At 44.9% G+C, this 18077-nt stretch overlaps 1 protein-coding gene across 15 annotated transcripts in view; it reads right to left on the reverse strand.

Annotated features, from left to right (window-relative positions):
• Positions 1–18077, reverse strand: part of CDK12 (cyclin dependent kinase 12) — a 142281-nt gene that overhangs the window by 89903 nt on the left and 34301 nt on the right. For all 15 annotated transcript variants that reach the window (XR_004430606.1, XR_004430611.1, XR_004430609.1 and 12 more), the window contains exons 4-6: positions 17068–17207; positions 15272–15442; positions 9730–9919 (exon numbers count right to left, since the gene is read on the reverse strand). Coding sequence is in view for 3 of the 15 variants with exons in the window: in XM_033183202.1 (XP_033039093.1) it covers positions 9730–9919; positions 15272–15442; positions 17068–17207 (501 nt within the window). In the remaining 12 variants the exon portion in view is untranslated. The remainder of the gene's footprint in view (positions 1–9729; positions 9920–15271; positions 15443–17067; positions 17208–18077) is intronic.

Raw genomic sequence — 18077 nt, forward strand, 5'->3', positions numbered from 1 at the left:
GTGAAACCCCGTCTCTACTAAAAAAAATACAAAAAAACTAGCCAGGCGATGTGGCAGGCGCCTGTAGTTCCAGTTACTCGGGAGGCTGAGGCAGGAGAATAGCGTAAACCCAGGAGGCGGAGCTTGCAGTGAGCTGAGATCCAGCCACTGCACTCCAGCCCGGAGGACAGAGTGAGACTCCGTCTCAAAAAAAAAAAAAATTGGCCGGGCGCGGTGGCTCAAGCCTGTAATCCCAGCACTTTGGGAGGCCGAGACAGGCGGATCACGAGGTCAGCAGATCGAGACCATCCTGGCTAACATGGTGAAACCCCGTCTCTACTAAAAAATACAAAAAAAAAACTAGCCGGGCGAGATGGCGGGCGCCTGTAGTCCCAGCTACTTGGGAGGCTGAGGCAGGAGAATGGCGTGAACCCGGGAGGCGGAGCTTGCAGTGAGCTGAGATCCGGCCACTGCACTCCAGCCTGGGCGGCAGAGCGAGACTCCGCCTCAAAAAAAAAAAAAAAAAAAAAAAATTTCATACATTACTCAGTTCATGATTACTTCTGCTCTTAACACTCAATCCCCCTAATTAAACCTTTTTTGGGCCGGGCGCGGTGGCTCACGCCTGTAATCCCAGCACTTTGGGAGGCCGAGACGGGCGGATCATGAGGTCAGGAGATCGAGACCGTCCGGGCTAACCCGGCGAAACCCCGTCTCTACTAAAAAATACAAAAAACTAGCCGGGCGAGGTGGCGGGTGCCTGTAGTCCCAGCTACTAGGGAGGCTGAGGCAGGAGAATGGCGTGAACCCGGGAGGCGGAGCTTGCAGTGAGCTGAGATCCGGCCACTGCACTCCTGCCTGGGCAACAGAGCGAGACTCCGTCTCAAAAAAAAAAAAAAAAAGAAAAAGAAAAAAAAAAAACAAAAACCTTTTTTGACTAGTTCAATTATAATGCTGTAGGCTTTAAAAAAAAAAAAAAAACTACTATTACATTTTCTGAATTTGACTCCTTAGCTAAGTTTATTTCATGGTAAACTACAGTACCTAGAACCTGCTAGATTAAATACTTATTGTTGGGAAAAAAAGAAATGAGCTGTTCTAGACTGAGAAAGATTTAAGAGGGCAAACAGACTGGGCATGGTGGCTCACACCTGTAATCCCAGAACTTTGGGAGGCCACTGTACTCTAGCCTAGGCAACAGAGCAAGACCCTATCTCTGAAAAAACAAGCAAAGAAACCCAGTTTCCTGGGCCCCATTCTTAGAGATGCTGACTCAGTAGAACGTGGCTCATGAATCTGCATTTCTAGCAGGCCCATATGTGATGCCAATGCAGCTGGCCTGAGAATCAGGCTTTGAGAATCACTTCAAGGAGATCCCAACCATGTTTCACTCTGCTCAGTAATGTTTCTTTTTTTTTTTTTTTGGAGACAGAGTCTCACTCTATCACCCAGGCTGGAGTGCAGTGGTGCAACCGTGGCTCACTGCAGCCTTGATGATCTCCCGGGTTCAAGTGATTCTCTAGCCTCAGCCTCCCAAGTAGCTGGGACTACAGGCATGCACCAATATGCTCAGCTAATTATTTTATTTTTTTGTAGAGACAGAGTTCCCCTGTGTTGCCCAGACTGGTCTTAAATTCCTGTGCTCAAGTGATCCTCCCTCCTCAGCCTCCCAAAGGGCTGGAAGTATAGGCATGGGCCACCATGACTGGCCTCTGCTCAATATTCTATCCTTGACAGTGATATAAAGGAATTTTGTTTTTTTTAAGTTCCAGGGTACATGTGCAGGTTTGTTACACAGGTAAATGTGTGCCATGGTGGTGTGCTGCACCTCTTGACCCATCACCAAAGTATTAAGCCCAACAAGCATTAGTTATTTTTCCTGATGCTCTCTCTCCTCCTGCATGAAGGAATAATTTTGAAAACTGCAAGGCAAAATGTTGGGAATCTATTTTAAAACTATTTATTCATTGGAGGGGGTGGACAATGCAAAAAAACCCAATAACTATTTATTGACTACTTTGGATTATGATCATTATCTAAATTCCTGTAACCTCTTTAGTCATATTTACAGCCTTGCTACCTCTTAGGGCAAGAAAAGCCAGCTCGCTCTCTTACAGGAAGCCAGTGTAGGTGTCTAATAGCTCAGATCAGGCAAAAAAATGAGATACAGATTGCGCATCCAAATCCAAAAATCTGAAATCCAAAATTTTTCAGAACCTTTTCCCCCCGTCTCTGTCTGAAGCAAAATCTGAAACTTTTTGAGTGCCAACATGATACTCAAAGGATATACTCACTGGAACATTTCAGATTTGGGATGTTCAGAACCAGTAAATATAATGTAAATATTCCAAAATCTAAAAAAATCTGAAATCCAAAAGAATTTTCATCTCAAGTACAGGGGATACTGAATATGTAGTACAGAAAAAAGGCCAAGAGGTGCTCCCCAAAATATGAACATGGGACAATATTAAAACAAGGTAACTACCAGCAACAAACTTCTACATTAAATCAATGCTTATTCCTAGTCAAGTTAAAGGTACCTTATCCATTTGCCCCAAACACCATTACGTTAAGTTCAATTTATAAGCAAATTGTGAGAAAAGCAGAAAGAAATAGTTAACTTATATTGAGACAAAGATGATCCTCAAATTACTTGGTATCCTTACTCTGAAAGCCTGAGACGATTCAAGATTCAAGGCACACAGAATGACTGAAAGTTAAAATAGAAATGGATATATAGTTACAGAAATCAGGGTAGACCTGAATATCACCAGCATCTAACATATTTCCTGCCTGGCTCATACTAGGTACTAAATAAATGTTTATTAAATGAATTTAGTCTGCTATAGAACCTGTTGATAGCACTTTTTTCTTTTTCAAAAAGATTGAGTTTCACTCTTGTTACCCAGGCTGGAGTGCAATGGCGCTATCTCGGCTCACTTGCAACCTCTGCCTCCCGAGTGCCTGGGATTATAGGCATGCACCACCACTCATGGCTAATTTTGTATTTTTAGTAGAGATGGCGTTTCTCCATGTTGGTCAGGCTGGTCTTGAACTCCCTACCACAGGTGATCCACCTGCCTTGGCCTCCCAAAGTGCTGGGATTACAGGCATGAGCCACCAAGCCAGGCCGCTGATAGCACTTTTACTGACTCCTGCTTTTCCTTCCAACTAAACCATTAAGGTGACTCAGTATGAAATGTGGAAGTATTGGTAACTTTTTGCAATATAAAATAGAACAGGCTGGGTGCAGTGGCTCACGCCTGTAGTCCCCACACTTTGGGAGACCAAGGCAGGCGGATCATTTAAGTCAGGAGTTTGAAACCAGCCTGGTGAAACCAGGTGAAACCCCGTCTCTACTAAAAATACAAACATCAGATGGGCGTGGCGGCGGACACCTATAGTCCTAGCCACTTGGGAGGCTGAGGCGGGAGAATCGCTTGAACGTGGGAGGCCGAGGTTGCAGTGAGCCGAGATTGTGCCACTGCACTCCAGCCTAGGTGACACGGCGAGACTCCATCTCAAAAAATAAAATAAAAAATATATAAATAAATGAAATAAAATAAAATACAAAAGAAGTGCCATCATAGTGTTTATGTCCTGTCTCAAAGGAATAAGATGAATACAGAAATATGTGGAGAATTCTTTCTGAGACCATGGTTTAACATTTTTGCCTTTTGACAAGACCTTCAAGTACACAGTGCCTCTAGTCCCTCCCAGTTCAGCCCTCTCTCACATAATACTTCCTTCCCTTGCCTGCCTGGATCCCTTGGTTAATTAACCAAACTACTGTCTTCCTGGTTCCCTTAGCTTGTGATGTAGCTAATCCATAAATCCCTAATTCTGGATCATTAGAAAATCTGCCTTTTCCGCTCTACCTAGAGAGCTGAACACAAGTGCGAAGAATAAAAATCACATAATTGGCTGGGCGTGGTGGCTCACACCTGTAATTCTAGCACTTTAGGAGGCTGAGGTGGGTGGATCACTTGAGGTCAGAGGTTTGAGACCTAGCCTGGCCAAGATGGTGAAACCCCATCTCTAAAAATACAAAAATTAGCCAGGTGTGGTGGCATGCGCCTGTAGTCCCAACTACTCGGGAGGCAGAGGCAGGAGAACTGCTTGAACCCGGGAGGCAGAGGTTGCATTGAACCGAGACAGTGCCACTGCACTCCAGCCTGGGTGACAGAGTGAGACTCCATCTCAAAAAAAATAAAAATAAAAAATTATAAAATCATATTGTATGGTGCCACTGCAAAATGTGTGATTTTCCTCTGTTAATTCCTGAATGCTACTGATTAGTCCTTTTACTTGCCTGTAATCCGCAACTTCCATTCAGTAAGGCTGTCATTAGAGACCTTTGGCATTCTCCTTAATGCTCTAATCCATCCCCTACTCTCTTACACTTACTTAATAAATGACCTTCTTCAGTGAAAAAATTAAAGTCATTAGGTGAGAGGTACTTAACATCCTACCTTTTTCCAGTAAACTTACTTCCATCTATAATCTTACTTTCCTCTTTCCTTTTAATTACAGTTATCCCTCAGTATATCTATGGGATTGGTTCCAAGACTCCCATATATACCAAAATTCAAGCAAACTCAAGTCCTGCAGTAGGCTTTACAGAACCAGCATATATGAAACACTGGTACTCCATATACGCAAGTTTCATATACTGCAAACATTGTTTTTTATTCGTCTTTGGTTGGATAAAAATCTGTGTATAAGTGGACATGCCACAGTTGAAACCCACGTTGTTCAAGGTTCAACAACACATAAAAAGTATGTCCATCTCTTTTCTTGACCAAGGATAATCAATCCCTCCACCTGTGGGCTCAATCCCATCTATTCTAGAACCTTGCTCCTTTAAATTATTTTGGTTCTTTGCCAAATCTTTTTTATTTTTTATTTTTTAATTTTTTTTGAGACGGAATCTCGCTCTGTCACCAGGGTGGAGTGCCGTGGCGCGATCTCAGCTCACTGCAACCTCCGCCTCCTGGGTTCAAACGATTCTCCTGCCTCAACCTCCTGAGTAGCTGGGACTACAGGCATGTGCCTCCATATCCAGTTAGTTTTTGTATTTTCAGTAGTGACGGGGTTTCACCATATTGGCCAGGATGGTCTCGATCTCTTGACCTCATGATCCGCCCGCCTCGGCCTCCCAAAGTGCTGGGATTACAGGCGTGAGCCACCACACCCGGCCTTTTTTTTTTTCCGAGACAGAGTCTTGCTCTGTTGCCAGGCTAGAGTGCAGTGGCGCGATCTCAACTCACTGCAACCTCCGTCTCCCAGGTTCAAGTGATTCTCCTGCCTCAGCCTCCCAAGTAGCTGGGATTACAGTCACGTGCCACCACACCCAGCTAATTTTTTGTATTTTAGTAGAGACAGGGCTTTACCATGTTGGGCAAGATGATCTCGATTTCCTGATCTCGTGATCCGCCCACCTCGGCCTCCCAAAGTGCTGGGATTACAGGCGTGAGCCACTGTGCCCATCCCCCAAATCTTTAACTGCTCCCTTTGTATAGATTTTCTCCCTCCTTAGCACTTTTTTTTTTTTTTTTTTGAGACAGGGTCTTGCTCTGTCACCCAGGCTGGAGTGCAGTGGTGCAATCTCTGCGTCCCAGGTTCAAGCAATTCTCATGCCTTGGCCTCCTGGGCCTGGGACGGGATTAGAGGCATGCAACACCAAGCTCAGCTAATTTTTGTACTTTTAGTAGAGACAGAGTTTTGCTATGTTGGCCAGGCTGGTCTCGAACTCCTAGCATCAAGTGACCTGCCCAGTTCAGCCTCCCAAAGTGTTAAGATTTCACATGTGAGCCACCACATTGGCCTTCCCTTAGCATTTAAATATATTCAAATATCTGCCATCCTTAAAATTAAAAATTAAAGATACCCCCATCACTACCTTCCCATTAATTGTGCTACTCATCCCCTTACTCCATACTAATATCACTACTGACCTTTTAATTTTCAGATTCTCTTATAATTTGCCTGCATCATCTGACATCAATGATCACTCCCTTCTTAAACTTGCCTATCTTGCATTCATATTTTCCTTATTTTCTTTTTTTTTTTTTTTTTTTTTTGAGACGGAGTCTGGCTCTGTTGCCCAGGCTGGAGTGCAGTGGCCAGATCTCAGCTCACTGCAAGCTCCGCCTCCCGGGTTTACGCCATTCTCCTGCCTCAGCCTCCCGATTAGCTGGGACTACAGGCGCCCGCCACCTTGCCCGGCTAGTTTTTTTGTATTTTTTAGTAGAGACGGGGTTTCACTGTGTTAGCCAGGATGGTCTCGATCTCCTGACCTCGTGATCCGCCCGTCTCGGCCTCCCAAAGTGCTGGGATTACAGGCTTGAGCCACCGCGCCCGGCCCTATTTTCCTTATTTTCTTCCTATCTCTCTGACAATTTCTCTTGGGTGACATTTCTGATATATTTTCTATGCTTGGTAACTACCAAATCTGTACTGGTAGTTTGGAATTCCCAAATGACCATGTGCTATTAAATATCACTACCCTGGATATATAAAAGACATATCCAAAAGAGATTTGCCTGTTACCCCATCCATCCTACTCTTCTGTCTTCCTTGTATTGGCTAGTAGTGCCACCCATCTAGATAGTTTTTCAAGTCAGAAACCTCTGAGTGATCTTACTTTCTCTAATTCACTATCTACCATTCACTCATTCAATGAAAGTCTACAGATCTACTGAGTCCATCCTACTAGTAGTGTCTGGGTTATTTCAAGCACTGACCATTTCTTACAAAGTTCTTAGAGGGTCTCTCTGCCTCCAGTTTATGAGCATAAAGTGATAATTTGGCAACCTTTCCAAAACAGAAGACTGACTGCGTCTCTCTTCTATATAAAATGATTTGGTCTCATTTATACTTTGTAATTAAAATATAATGAACATCAAGGAATCCAACTCTGTTCTTCTCTCTACCTCTTGCCAACTGTTCTCTCTCTTCCTTGCCCAGCTGACAACCCTTCACCGTTTTCTCCAGGCCGTCTCACCCAGAGGTCTGAGTAGACACAGCTAAGTGGGTAAGGGAAGAGGCTGGATGGATCAGGCTAGACCATGGGATTCCTGTATCCTGCTTAGCAACCTGAGGAGGAAATTCAATTTAGTCTGGGACCTCATCAGCTTTCTGACTCTGGAAAGTCAGGAAGCAAAAGGGGCCTTACCCACCAGAAAGGACACCAAATGGAGCTGCAATTATTCCCTGCTTTGAGACATCTCCTCATGGAGGAGTAAAGGGAACAGCAGAAAGTATACTATACTATAGGCCAGAAGTTCTTAATGCATTATTTACTATAGATGGAGAGTCACCAACCTCCAACTTTACTAGGAATTATGAGTCAGAGAAAGCAACATAAATACTCTTTTGGCCGGACGCAGTGGCTCACGCCTATAATACCAGCACTTTGGGAGGCCAAGGCGGGCAGATACTTGAGGTCAGGAGTTCAAGACCAGCCTGGCCAATATGGTGAAACCCCATCTCTACTAAAAAAAGAAAAATTAGCTGGGCATGGTGGCGGACACCTGTAATCCCAGCTACTCAGGAGGCTGAGGCAGGAGCATCGCCTGAATCTAGGAGTTGGAGGTTGCAGTGAGATCCTGCCATTGAACTCCAGCCTGGGCGACAGAGTGATTAGACTCAGTCTAAGATTATTTCTTTTTTTGAGATGGAGTCTCGCTCTGTCGCCCAGGCTGGACTGATCTCACCTCACTGCAACCTCCACCTCCTGGGTTCAAGTTATGCTGATCCTTGTCAAATACAGATAAAGTTTAAGTTCCTAAGTGGGGCATACAAGATCCATAAATGCGCTCCATGTAACTATCCAGCTTCATCTCTTGGCCGTTATGTGCTTCCCTCTTCTTGCTCTAGAAATACTGACCTGTTTACAGGTTTCCAGACATAACCTGTTATTTTCATGTTTATGTGCTTTTGTGGCATGCAGCTTCTTCTGCCTAGAAATTTGATCACCCACTATCAGTTTTTCAGATAAATTCTTTTTTTTTTTTTTTTTTTTGAGGCGGAGTCTCGCTCTGTCGCCCGGACTGGAGTGCAGTGGCCAGATCTCAGCTCACTGCAAGCTCTGCCTCCCGGGTTTACGCCATTCTTCTGCCTCAGCCTCCTGAGTAGCTGGGACTACAGGCGCCCGCCACCTCGCCCGGCTCGTTTTTGTATTTTTAGTAGAGATGGGGTTTCACCGTGTTAGCCAGGATGGTCTCGATCTCCTGACCTCGTGATCTGCCCATCTCGGCCTCCCAAAGTGCTGGGATTACAGGCTTGAGCCACCGCGCCCGGCCAGATAAATTCTTATTCATTCCTCAAGGCTACATCTTTCCAGATACTCTCAAATTCAAAGGGAAAAAAAAATTGAGCTTAATAAAAGTTTACTGAACTGAGGAATTTATTTCTCCTGCAAAAGTTCTGAGTTCCAGTGTTCAATCGTCTCATGTGAGCCTTTTAGAACTAAAATCTGGAAAGTCCCAGGAAACCATGCAAGATTGGTTATTCTACACCATAAAGAGAGGAAATATGTCATAATCTTTCCTTTTTCCTATATAATGTCTGCCAGATAAAACTGAACCGAAATGTTTAAAACAATGAGTCAATCAGACAAAAACAGAGGTAACCAACCTAATTACCTAAAGAACTAAATACTTGCCCGATTTAAATGGTACCAGATTTGTTCTTTATTCCTCAGCAAGTAGGGCTGTTAAAAAAACTAGTGTGCCAGGGCCAGAGGCAGTGGCTCACACCTGTAATCCCAGCACTTTGGGAGGCCGAGGTGGGCGGATCACAAGGTCAGGAGATCAAGACCATCCTGGCTAACACGGTGAAACCCTGTCTCTACTAAAAATACAAAAAATCAGCTGGGTGTGGCGGCGGGTGCCTGTAATCCCAGCTACTCGGGAGGCTGAGGCAGGAGAATGGCATGAACCCGGGAGACAGAGCTTGCGGTGAGCTGAGACCACGCCACTGCACTCCAGCCTGGGCGACAGAGCGAGACTCTGTCTCAAAAACAAAACAAAACAAAAAACTAGTGTGCCGGGCGCAGTGGCTCACACCTGTAATCCCAGCACTTTAGGAGGCCAAGGCGGGTGGATCACGAGGTCAGGAGTTCAAGACCAGCCTGGCCAATATAGTGAAACCCCATCTCTACTAAAAATACAAAAATTAGCTGAGCATGGTGCCGGGTGCCTGTAATCCCAGCTACTCGGGAGGCTGAGGCAGGAGAATCACTTGAACCTGCGAAGTGGAGGTTGCAGTGAGCTGAGATCACGCCACTACACTCCAGCCTGGACAACAAGAGTGAAACTCCGTCTTAAAAAAAAAAAAAAACCTACTGTGCATAATACCTCTGATATTACCAATGCAGTATAGGTAAATAAACAGAAAAGAAGAAAGCAGATGATAAAAAACTTCTGATGAATTAACACCTGTTCATCACCAGATTCCTGCTTGTTTACACTATTAAAATCTATGAGTAAGTACTGGGCAGAAAAGGCCAATCACCAACTGCACATCAATGTTTACTCAGAAAGCTGGTAACCGAGAAAGGCTCAAGAACAGCTGAAGGAGCAGGCATGTTTCTCCCACACTGAACATAGGGAATATCACTAAAAACTCAATGTGTGTGTGAATACTGCACTATTAGGTCTAATTATAATACCAATTAACCATTTGAAACTAAAAAGGTCAGAGGAGAAGAGAAAAGAGATTAATCTTATTTGGTTACTATGTTACCTGTTATTCAGCAAAATGTTAGAACACTTAATATCCCGATGCAGGAAATTCTTTTTGTGACAGTAATCCAATCCTTCCATTAGCTGTTTCATGAACGACTTGATATGGTCTTCAGAAAAGTGCACCAAACCAGATTCTAGCAGTCCCATTAAGTCATGGTCCATATACTCAAATACAAGGTAAAAGGCACCTACATGAGACGAAAAAAAATTAAAAACAAGAAAAAAAAAGAATGCTGAAGTAACAATGCCTCAATCCTAATATAATTTTGGAGTTGACCATAGGCTGTCTAGAAAAAACCCTTGCATTTTACAGATGAAGAAACTGAAACTAAGAGTAGTTGAATAATTAGCCCTTCCTAATAATAAGTAACAGAGCTAACATTTGAATTAATCTTCTGTGGCTGGGCACGGTGGCAGATGCCTGTAATTCCAGCACTTTGGGAGGCCGAGGAGGGCGGGTCACTTGAGGTCATGAGTTCAACACCAGCCTGCCCAACATGGTGAAACCCCATTTTGACTAAAAAAAAAATACAAAAACAGGCCGGGTGCGGTGGCTCAAGCCTGTAATCCCAGCACTTTGGGAGGCCGAGACGGGCGGATCACGAGGTCAGGAGATCGAGACCATCCTGGCTAATACGGTGAAACCCTGTCTCTACTTAAAAATACAAAAAACTAGCCGGGCGACGAGGCGGGCGCCTGTAGTCCCAGCTACTCGGGAGGCTGAGGCAGGAGAATGGCATAAACCCGGGAGGCGGAGCTTGCAGTGAGCTGAGATCCGGCCACTGCACTCCAGCCTGGGTGGCAGAGCAAGACTCCGTCTCAAAAAAAAAAAAAAAAATACAAAAATTAGTTGGGCATGGGTGGCACGTGCCTATAATCCTAGCTACTTGAGGTCAGGAGTTCAAGACAAGCTTGGCCAACATGGTGAAACCCTAACTCTGCTAAAAATACAAAAATTACCTGGGCGTGGTGGCATGCACCTGTAATTCCAACTACTCAGGGAGCCTGAGGCATGAGAATTACTTGAACCTGGGAGGCGGAGGTTGCAGTGAGCCAAGACAGTGGCACTGCACTCCAGCCTGGGTGAAAAGAGCAAGATTCCGTCTCAAAAAAAATAAAGGAAAAAAATAAAATCGTAGTATTTAAAAATTGAGAGAAAAATGAATCAATGAATTCAATCCCTTAAATTTGGGGCTGTGTTCAGTGACTCATGCCTGTAATCCCCACATTTTGAGGAGCTGAGGTGAGAGGATTGCCTGAGCTTTGGAAACCAGACTGGGCAAAATAGTGAGACAGCATCTCCACAAAAAAATTTATAAATTAGCTAGGTGTGATGGTGCTTGCCTATATTCCTGGATACTTGGGAGGCCGAAGCAAGAGAATCATATGAGTCCAGGAGTTCGAGGCTACAATAAGCTGTGATTGCACCAATGTACTCTAGCCTGGGTGAGAAAGCAAGATTCTGTCTACAAAAAACTAAAAAAAAAGTAGTATGGCCAGGCGCGGTGGCTCACGCCTGTAATCCCAGCACTTTGGGAGGCCAAGGTGGGCAGATCACTTGAGGTCAGGAGTTTGAAACCAGCCTGGCCCACACGGTGAAACTCCAACTCTACTAAAAACACAAAACAGTTAGCCGGGCGTGGTGGCGCACACTTGTAATCCCAGCTACTTGGGAGGCTGAGGCAGGAGAACTGCTTGAACCCAGGAGGTGGAAATTGCAGTCAGCCGAGATCATGCCACTGTACTCCAGCCTGGCCGACATAGCAAGACTCCATCTCAAAAAAGAGAGAGAGAAAAAAAAGTATCTTGGAGAGATTTAGTTAAGACCTCAAATTAATAAGAAAAACACTAAAATTGCAAAAAATACGTAGGCAAAGGACACCTCAAAAAAGAGACCAGGTATGTTGGCTAATGTCTATAACCCCAGCAATTTAGGAGGCCAAAGCAGGAGGACTGCTTGAGGCCCAGAGTTCAAGACCAGGCTGGGTTGGCCGGGCACGGTGGCTCACACCTGTAATCCCAGCACTACGGGAGGCCAAGACAGGAGGATCACAAGGTCAGGAGATCGAGACCATCCTGGTTAACACAGTGAAACCCCGTCTCTACTAGAAATACAAAAAAAGAGCCAGGCGTGGTGGTGGGCGCCTGTAGTCCCAGCTACTCGGGAGGCTGAGGCAGGAGAATGGCGTGAACCTGGGAGGCAGAGCTTGCAGTGAGCAGAGATCACGCCATTGCACTCCAGCCTGGGCGACTGAGTGAGACTCCATCTCAAAAAAAAAACCAAAAAAACAAAAAAAACCCGACCAGGCTGGGCAACACAGCAAAATCCCGTTTCTACCAAAATTTTTAAACATCAGCCAGGAGTGCTGTCTAGTCCTAGTTACTTGGGAGTCTGAGTCAGGAGGATCACTTGAACCCAGGAGTTCAGTTACAGTGAGCTGTGATCATGTCACTGCACTGCAGCCTGGGTGACAGAGCAAGATTCTGTCTCAAAAAACAAAAAAAGAGAGAAAGAGAGAGGGAGAGAAAGTAAAAGTAGTAACACAGAGAAGACCCAAAATATTAGGAATATAATCCAAAATGACATTGGCTGGGTGCGGTGTCTGTAATCCCAGCACTTTAGGAGGCCAAGGTGAGCAGACTGCTTGAGCCCAGGAGTTAGAGATCTGCCTGGGCAACATAGAGAGATCCCATTTCTACTAAAAATATAAAAAATCAGCTGGATGTGGTGTTGCATGCCTGTTGTCCCAGCTAATCAGGAGGCTGAGGCATGGAGAATCACTTGAGCCTAGAGGTTGAGGACGTAATGAACTATGATCACCACTGTACTCCAGTCTGGGTGACACACTGAGACTCTGTCTCAAAAAATAAAAATTAAATTAAAATAATATATAAAATAATAATATCATACTTAACCTATCCAGACGACAATTTTTTTTTTGGAGACAGGGTCTTGATCTGTCGCCCAGGCTCAAGTACAGCGACACACTCTCGGCTCACTGCAACCTCTACCTCCTGGGTTCAAGCAATTCTCCTGCCTCAACTTTCCCAGTAGCTGGGATTAAAAGTGCCCAGCACCATGCCCAGTGAATTTTTGCATTTTTAGTAGAGAGAGGTTTCACCATGTTGGCCAGACTTGTCTCAAACTCCTGACTTCAGGTGATCCGCCTGCCTTGGTCTCCCAAAGTACTGGGATTATAGGCATGAGCAACCACACCTAGTCCAGAAGACAATTTTTAAAAAAGATATACTTGGCCGGGTACACTGGCTCACGTCTGTAATCCCAGCACTTGGGAGGCCGAGGTGGGCGATCACCTGGGGTCAGGAGTTTGAGACCAGCCCAGCCAGATGCTGAAACCTTGTCTCTAATAAAAATACAAAAATTAGCCGGCAGTGGTGGCGTGTGCCTGTAATCCCACCTACTCCAAAGGCTGAGGCAGGAGAATCACTTGAACACAGGAGGCGGAGGTTGCAGTGAGCTGAGACTGCATCACTGCACTTGAGCCTGGGCGACAGAGTGAGACTCCTTCTCAAAATTAAAAAAAAAAAAAGATATACTCAATGTTGGGGATGATACATTGAGATGGATACCCACTGGATATATGATTTTTCTTAAAAGGAATCTGACATTAAATATGAAAATCCATTTGACCAAATAACTCTTACATCAAAAATGCTATACAATGAAAATAAATCATAACGCAAAGATTTATGCAGAAAGATACTCAAGGCATTGCTAATATGTTTTTTGGGGTTTTTTTTGAGACAGAGTTTTGCTCTTGTCACCCAGGCTGGAGTGCAATGGCGTGATCTCCACTCACTGCAACCTCTGCCTACCGGGTTCAAATGATTCTCCTGTCTAAGCCTCCCAAGCAGCTGAAGATTACAGGTGCTCGCCACCATGCCCAGCTAAATATTGTATTTTTAGTAGAGATGGGGTTTTACCATTTTGGCCAGGCTGGTCTCGAACTCCTGACCTCAGGTGATCAACCCAACTCGGCCTCCCAAAGTGTTGGGATTACAGGGGTGAGTCACTGCACCTGGCCTATTATTTTTTTTTTTTATTTTTTATTTTTTTTTGAGACGGAGTCTCGCTCTGTCCCCCAGGCTGGAGTGCAGTGGCCGGATCTCAGCTCACTGCAAGCTCCGCCTCCCGGGTTTACGCCATTCTCCCGCCTCAGCCTCCCGAGTAGCTGGGACTACAGGCGCCCGCCAACCTCGCCCGGCTAGTTTTCTGTATTTTTTAGTAGAGACGAGGTTTCACCATGTTCGCCAGGATGGTCTCGATCTCCTGACCTCGTGATCCGCCCGTCTCGGCCTCCCAAAGTGCTGGGATTACAGGCTTGAGCCACCGCGCCCGGCCTATTTTTTTTTTTTAATTGAAAATTGGCAACTAATTGCTCAACAGGGACTGGTAAATTTGGGTTCATGTTTATGCATAGCCATTAAAATGTGTTAATGATATGAGAAATTGCTTATGACAACACTAAATAACCTTTATAATAACTGCTTATTATACAACACTAAATAATCTTTGATCTTAGCTTTGTTAAAATAAATACAGTAGATATGGCATAAAGTACTACAAGCAGGGCTTTCAAAGTACTAAAAGCAGGGCTGAGTGTGGTGGCTCACCCTTGTAATCCCGGCTCTTTGGCAGGCTGAGGCAGATGATTGACTTGAGGTCGGGAGTTCGAGACCAGCCTGGTCAACATGGTGAAACCTGGTCTCTATTAAAACTATAAAAATTAGCTGGGAGTAGTGGCATGTGCCTGTAATCCCAGCTACCCAGCTACCTGGGAGGCTGAGGCAGGAGAATCGCTTGAACCTGGGAAGTGGAGGTTGCAGTAAGCCAAGATAGAGCCAATGCACTCCAGCCTGGGTGAGAGACTGAAACTCTTGTCTCAAAAAAAAAAAAAAAAAAAAAAAAAAAAGAACTAAAAGCAAATATACCAAAATATATACCAAAATGTATTAATACTTCAGTGGTTTTCCATGGATGGTAGCATATACGGAGAAAATAGGAGATAAACTACCACCATCTTCTTTTTCTTCTTCTGTTTTCAGTTTTTCCACCAAAGGCATACATGCATCATATCCATTCATTCACTTATTATTTTATAATTTAAAAAGAAAAAAAAAAAAACACACACACAGACACGAGGCCAGGCATGGTAGCTCACTCCTGTAATCCCAGCACTTTGGGGGGCCAAGGTGGGTGGATCACCTGATCAGCTGGTCAGGAGTTTGAGACCAGCTTGACCAACATAGCGAAACCCCCTCTCCACTAAATACACAAAAATAAGCCCGGCATGATGGCGCATGCCTGTAATCCCTGCTACTTGGGGGCTGAGGCACAAGAATCACTTAAACCCGAGAGGCAGAGGTTGCAGTGAGCCAACATTGCACGACTGCAATCCGGCCTCGGTGACACTGTGAGACTGTCTGACAATGAACAGATAAATAAGAAAGAAAGAAAAAAAAAGAAAGGCAAAGATTGAACCAGTCTACCCTGTAAAAATGTGATTCTTTGCTGGTACCTTTATCCTTCTTGAAATCCAGTGCATCTTGTTTATCTGTGACAATTTCCTTCATGTTAACAACACTTCGATGGATTAACTGACGAAGAATTTTGATTTCACGAATGGCTGTGATTGGGAAGCCCTCTTTCTCATTGTCTAGTCTCACCTTCTTCAGAGCCACTAGTTCTCCTGCCGAAACAAATGTAAACTGTTATTATCAATGAGCATTTTTGGCCACTATTGTGAACCAGCAATATATGCCCTTGCTCTGGAAGACAAACTTAGTGCTTACTTTAATGCTTACACACGAGATACTTATACACCTTTAAAAAGTAAACTCTAGGCCAGGCGCAGTGGCTCACACCCGTAATCCCAATACTTTGGGAGGCCGAGGTGGGTGGATCACCTGAGGTCAGGAATTCGAGACCAGCCTAGCCAACGTGGTGAAACTCCGTCTCCACTAAAATACAAAAATTAGCTGGGCATGGTGGTGGACACCTGTAATCCCAGCTACTCAGGAGGCTGAGACAGGAGAATCGCTTGAACACAGGAGGCAGAGGTTGCAGTGACCCGAGATCGCATCATTGCACTCCACCCTGGGTGACAGAGTGAGACTCCTCCTCAATAAAAAAAACAAAAAAGGAAATTCTATATTCCCTTTCTTGGTTTTAATTTTATCTTAAGATATGGAATTTTTTTTTTTCTTTTTTTTTGGAGACAGTCTTGCTCTGTCACCCAGGCTGCAGTGCAGTGACGTGACCTCCGCTCACTGCAACATCCGCCTCCTAGGTTCAAGTGATTCTCCTGCCTCCACCTCCTGAGTAGCTGGGACTACAGGCGTGTGGCACCATGCCCGGCTAATTTTTTCTATTTTTAGTAGACACAGGGATTTCACCATGTTAGCCAGGATGGTCTCAATCTCCTGACCTTGTGATCTGCCCACCTGGCCTCCCAAAGTGCTGAAATTATACGCATGAGTCACCGCACCCAGCTGGAGAATTTTAAAAATTATACTTATAGTATTCTTTTGGAAACCTCTGATCTACTCAATTAACTTTTGGAGACAAAAGTTAGAACTAAAAATTTGGCCAGGCATGGTGGCTCACGCCTGTAATCCCAGCCCTTAGGGAGGCTGAGGTGGGTGGATCATTTCAGGTTAGGAGTTTGAGACCAGACTGGAGTTCGAGACCGCCTGGCCAACATGGTAAAACCCCATCTCTGCTAAAAATACAGAAATTAGCTGGGCTTGGTGGCACGTGCCTATAATGTCAGCTACTCAGGAGGCTGACGCAGGGGTATCACTTGAACCCAGGAGGCGGAGCCTGCAGTGAGCAGACACTGACCCACTGCACTCCAGCCTGGATGACAGTGCAAGACTCCATATCAAAAAATAAAAATAAAACAAGGCCCAGCGCTCACACCTATAATCCCAGCTCACACCTACAATCCCAGCACTTTGGGTGGCCAAGGCAGACAGACTGCTTGAGGTCAGGAGTTCAAGACCAGCCTGGATGACACAGTGACACCTTGTCTCTACTAAAAAAAAAACAAAAATTAGTCAGGTGTGGTTGCACACGGTCTGTAATCCCAGTTACTCAGGAAGCTGAGGCAGGAGAATGGCGTGAACCCGGGAGGCGGAGCTTGCAGTGAGATCACATCACTGCACTCCAGCCTGGGGGACAGAGCAAGACTCCGCCACAAAAAAAAAAAAAAAGAAAAACACCTCAGAATTTACTTTTGCTAAATCTACTTAAGATATTAGGAATGCTAAATTGTTAACATTCTGACATCTAAAATTTTGTGGCAATATTTACCTGTGTCTTTGTCCTTGGCTTTATATACTTGGCCATAGGTTCCTTCTCCAATAATCCCAATAATGTCAAACTTGTCCACACAGCGTTTCCCCCAGTCGCTTTCTGTTTGTCTTCTTTCTCCATAACGAGGACAACAAATTCTAAAAAGGAAAAACAACAAAACAGTTATTTAAGAAAATGAAGTTGGCCTGGCGCGGAGGCTCACGCCTGTAATCCCAGCACTTTGGGAGACTGAGGCAGGTGGATCACGAGGTCAGGAGATTGAGATCACCCTGGCTAACACGGTGAAACCCCGTCTCTACTGAATATACAAAAAATTAGCCGGGCGTGGTGGCAGGTGCCTGTAGCCCCAGCTACTCAGGAGGCTGAGGCAGGAGAATTGCTTGAACCCAGGAGGCAGAGGTGACAGTGAGCCAAGGTCATGTCATTGCACTCCAGCCTGGGTGTCAGAGCGATACTCTGACTCAAAAAAAAAAAAAGGAAAATGAAATCTAGTCAAAGAAAAAGGAATCTTTTATGATGATTTCACTAACTCCTGTATCTTTTTTTTTTTTTTTTTGAGGTGGAGTTGTCTCGCTCTGTCACGAGCTGAATTTAAAAAGCTTTTATTCTTCCTTAGTACTCCACAGGCAGGCGCCACAATGCCCAGCTAATTTTTGTATTTTCAGTAGAGATGGGGTTTCACCATGTTGGCCAAGATGGTCTCGATCTCTTGACCCTATGATCCGCCCGCCTCGGCCTCCCAAAGTGCTGAGATTATAAGCATGAGCCATCGCACCCAGCCACTCCTGTATCTTTTATACATTTTTTACTAAAAAGTCAGAAATTAAACGATATGAAATATATAAAGACGCAGTCGGCCATGGTGGTGGGCGCTTGTAGTCCCAGCTACCTGGGAGGCAGAGGCAGAAGAATCGCTTGAACCTGGGAGGCGGAGGTTGCAGTGAGCGGAGTTTGCGCCACTGCACTCCCGGGCAACAGAGATTGCGCCACTGCACTCCTGGGCAATA

This window comes from Trachypithecus francoisi, unplaced genomic scaffold (genome assembly GCF_009764315.1).
Source record: "Trachypithecus francoisi isolate TF-2019V2 unplaced genomic scaffold, Tfra_2.0 Lachesis_group20, whole genome shotgun sequence".
In the NCBI taxonomy this organism is placed as follows: domain Eukaryota; kingdom Metazoa; phylum Chordata; class Mammalia; order Primates; family Cercopithecidae; genus Trachypithecus; species Trachypithecus francoisi.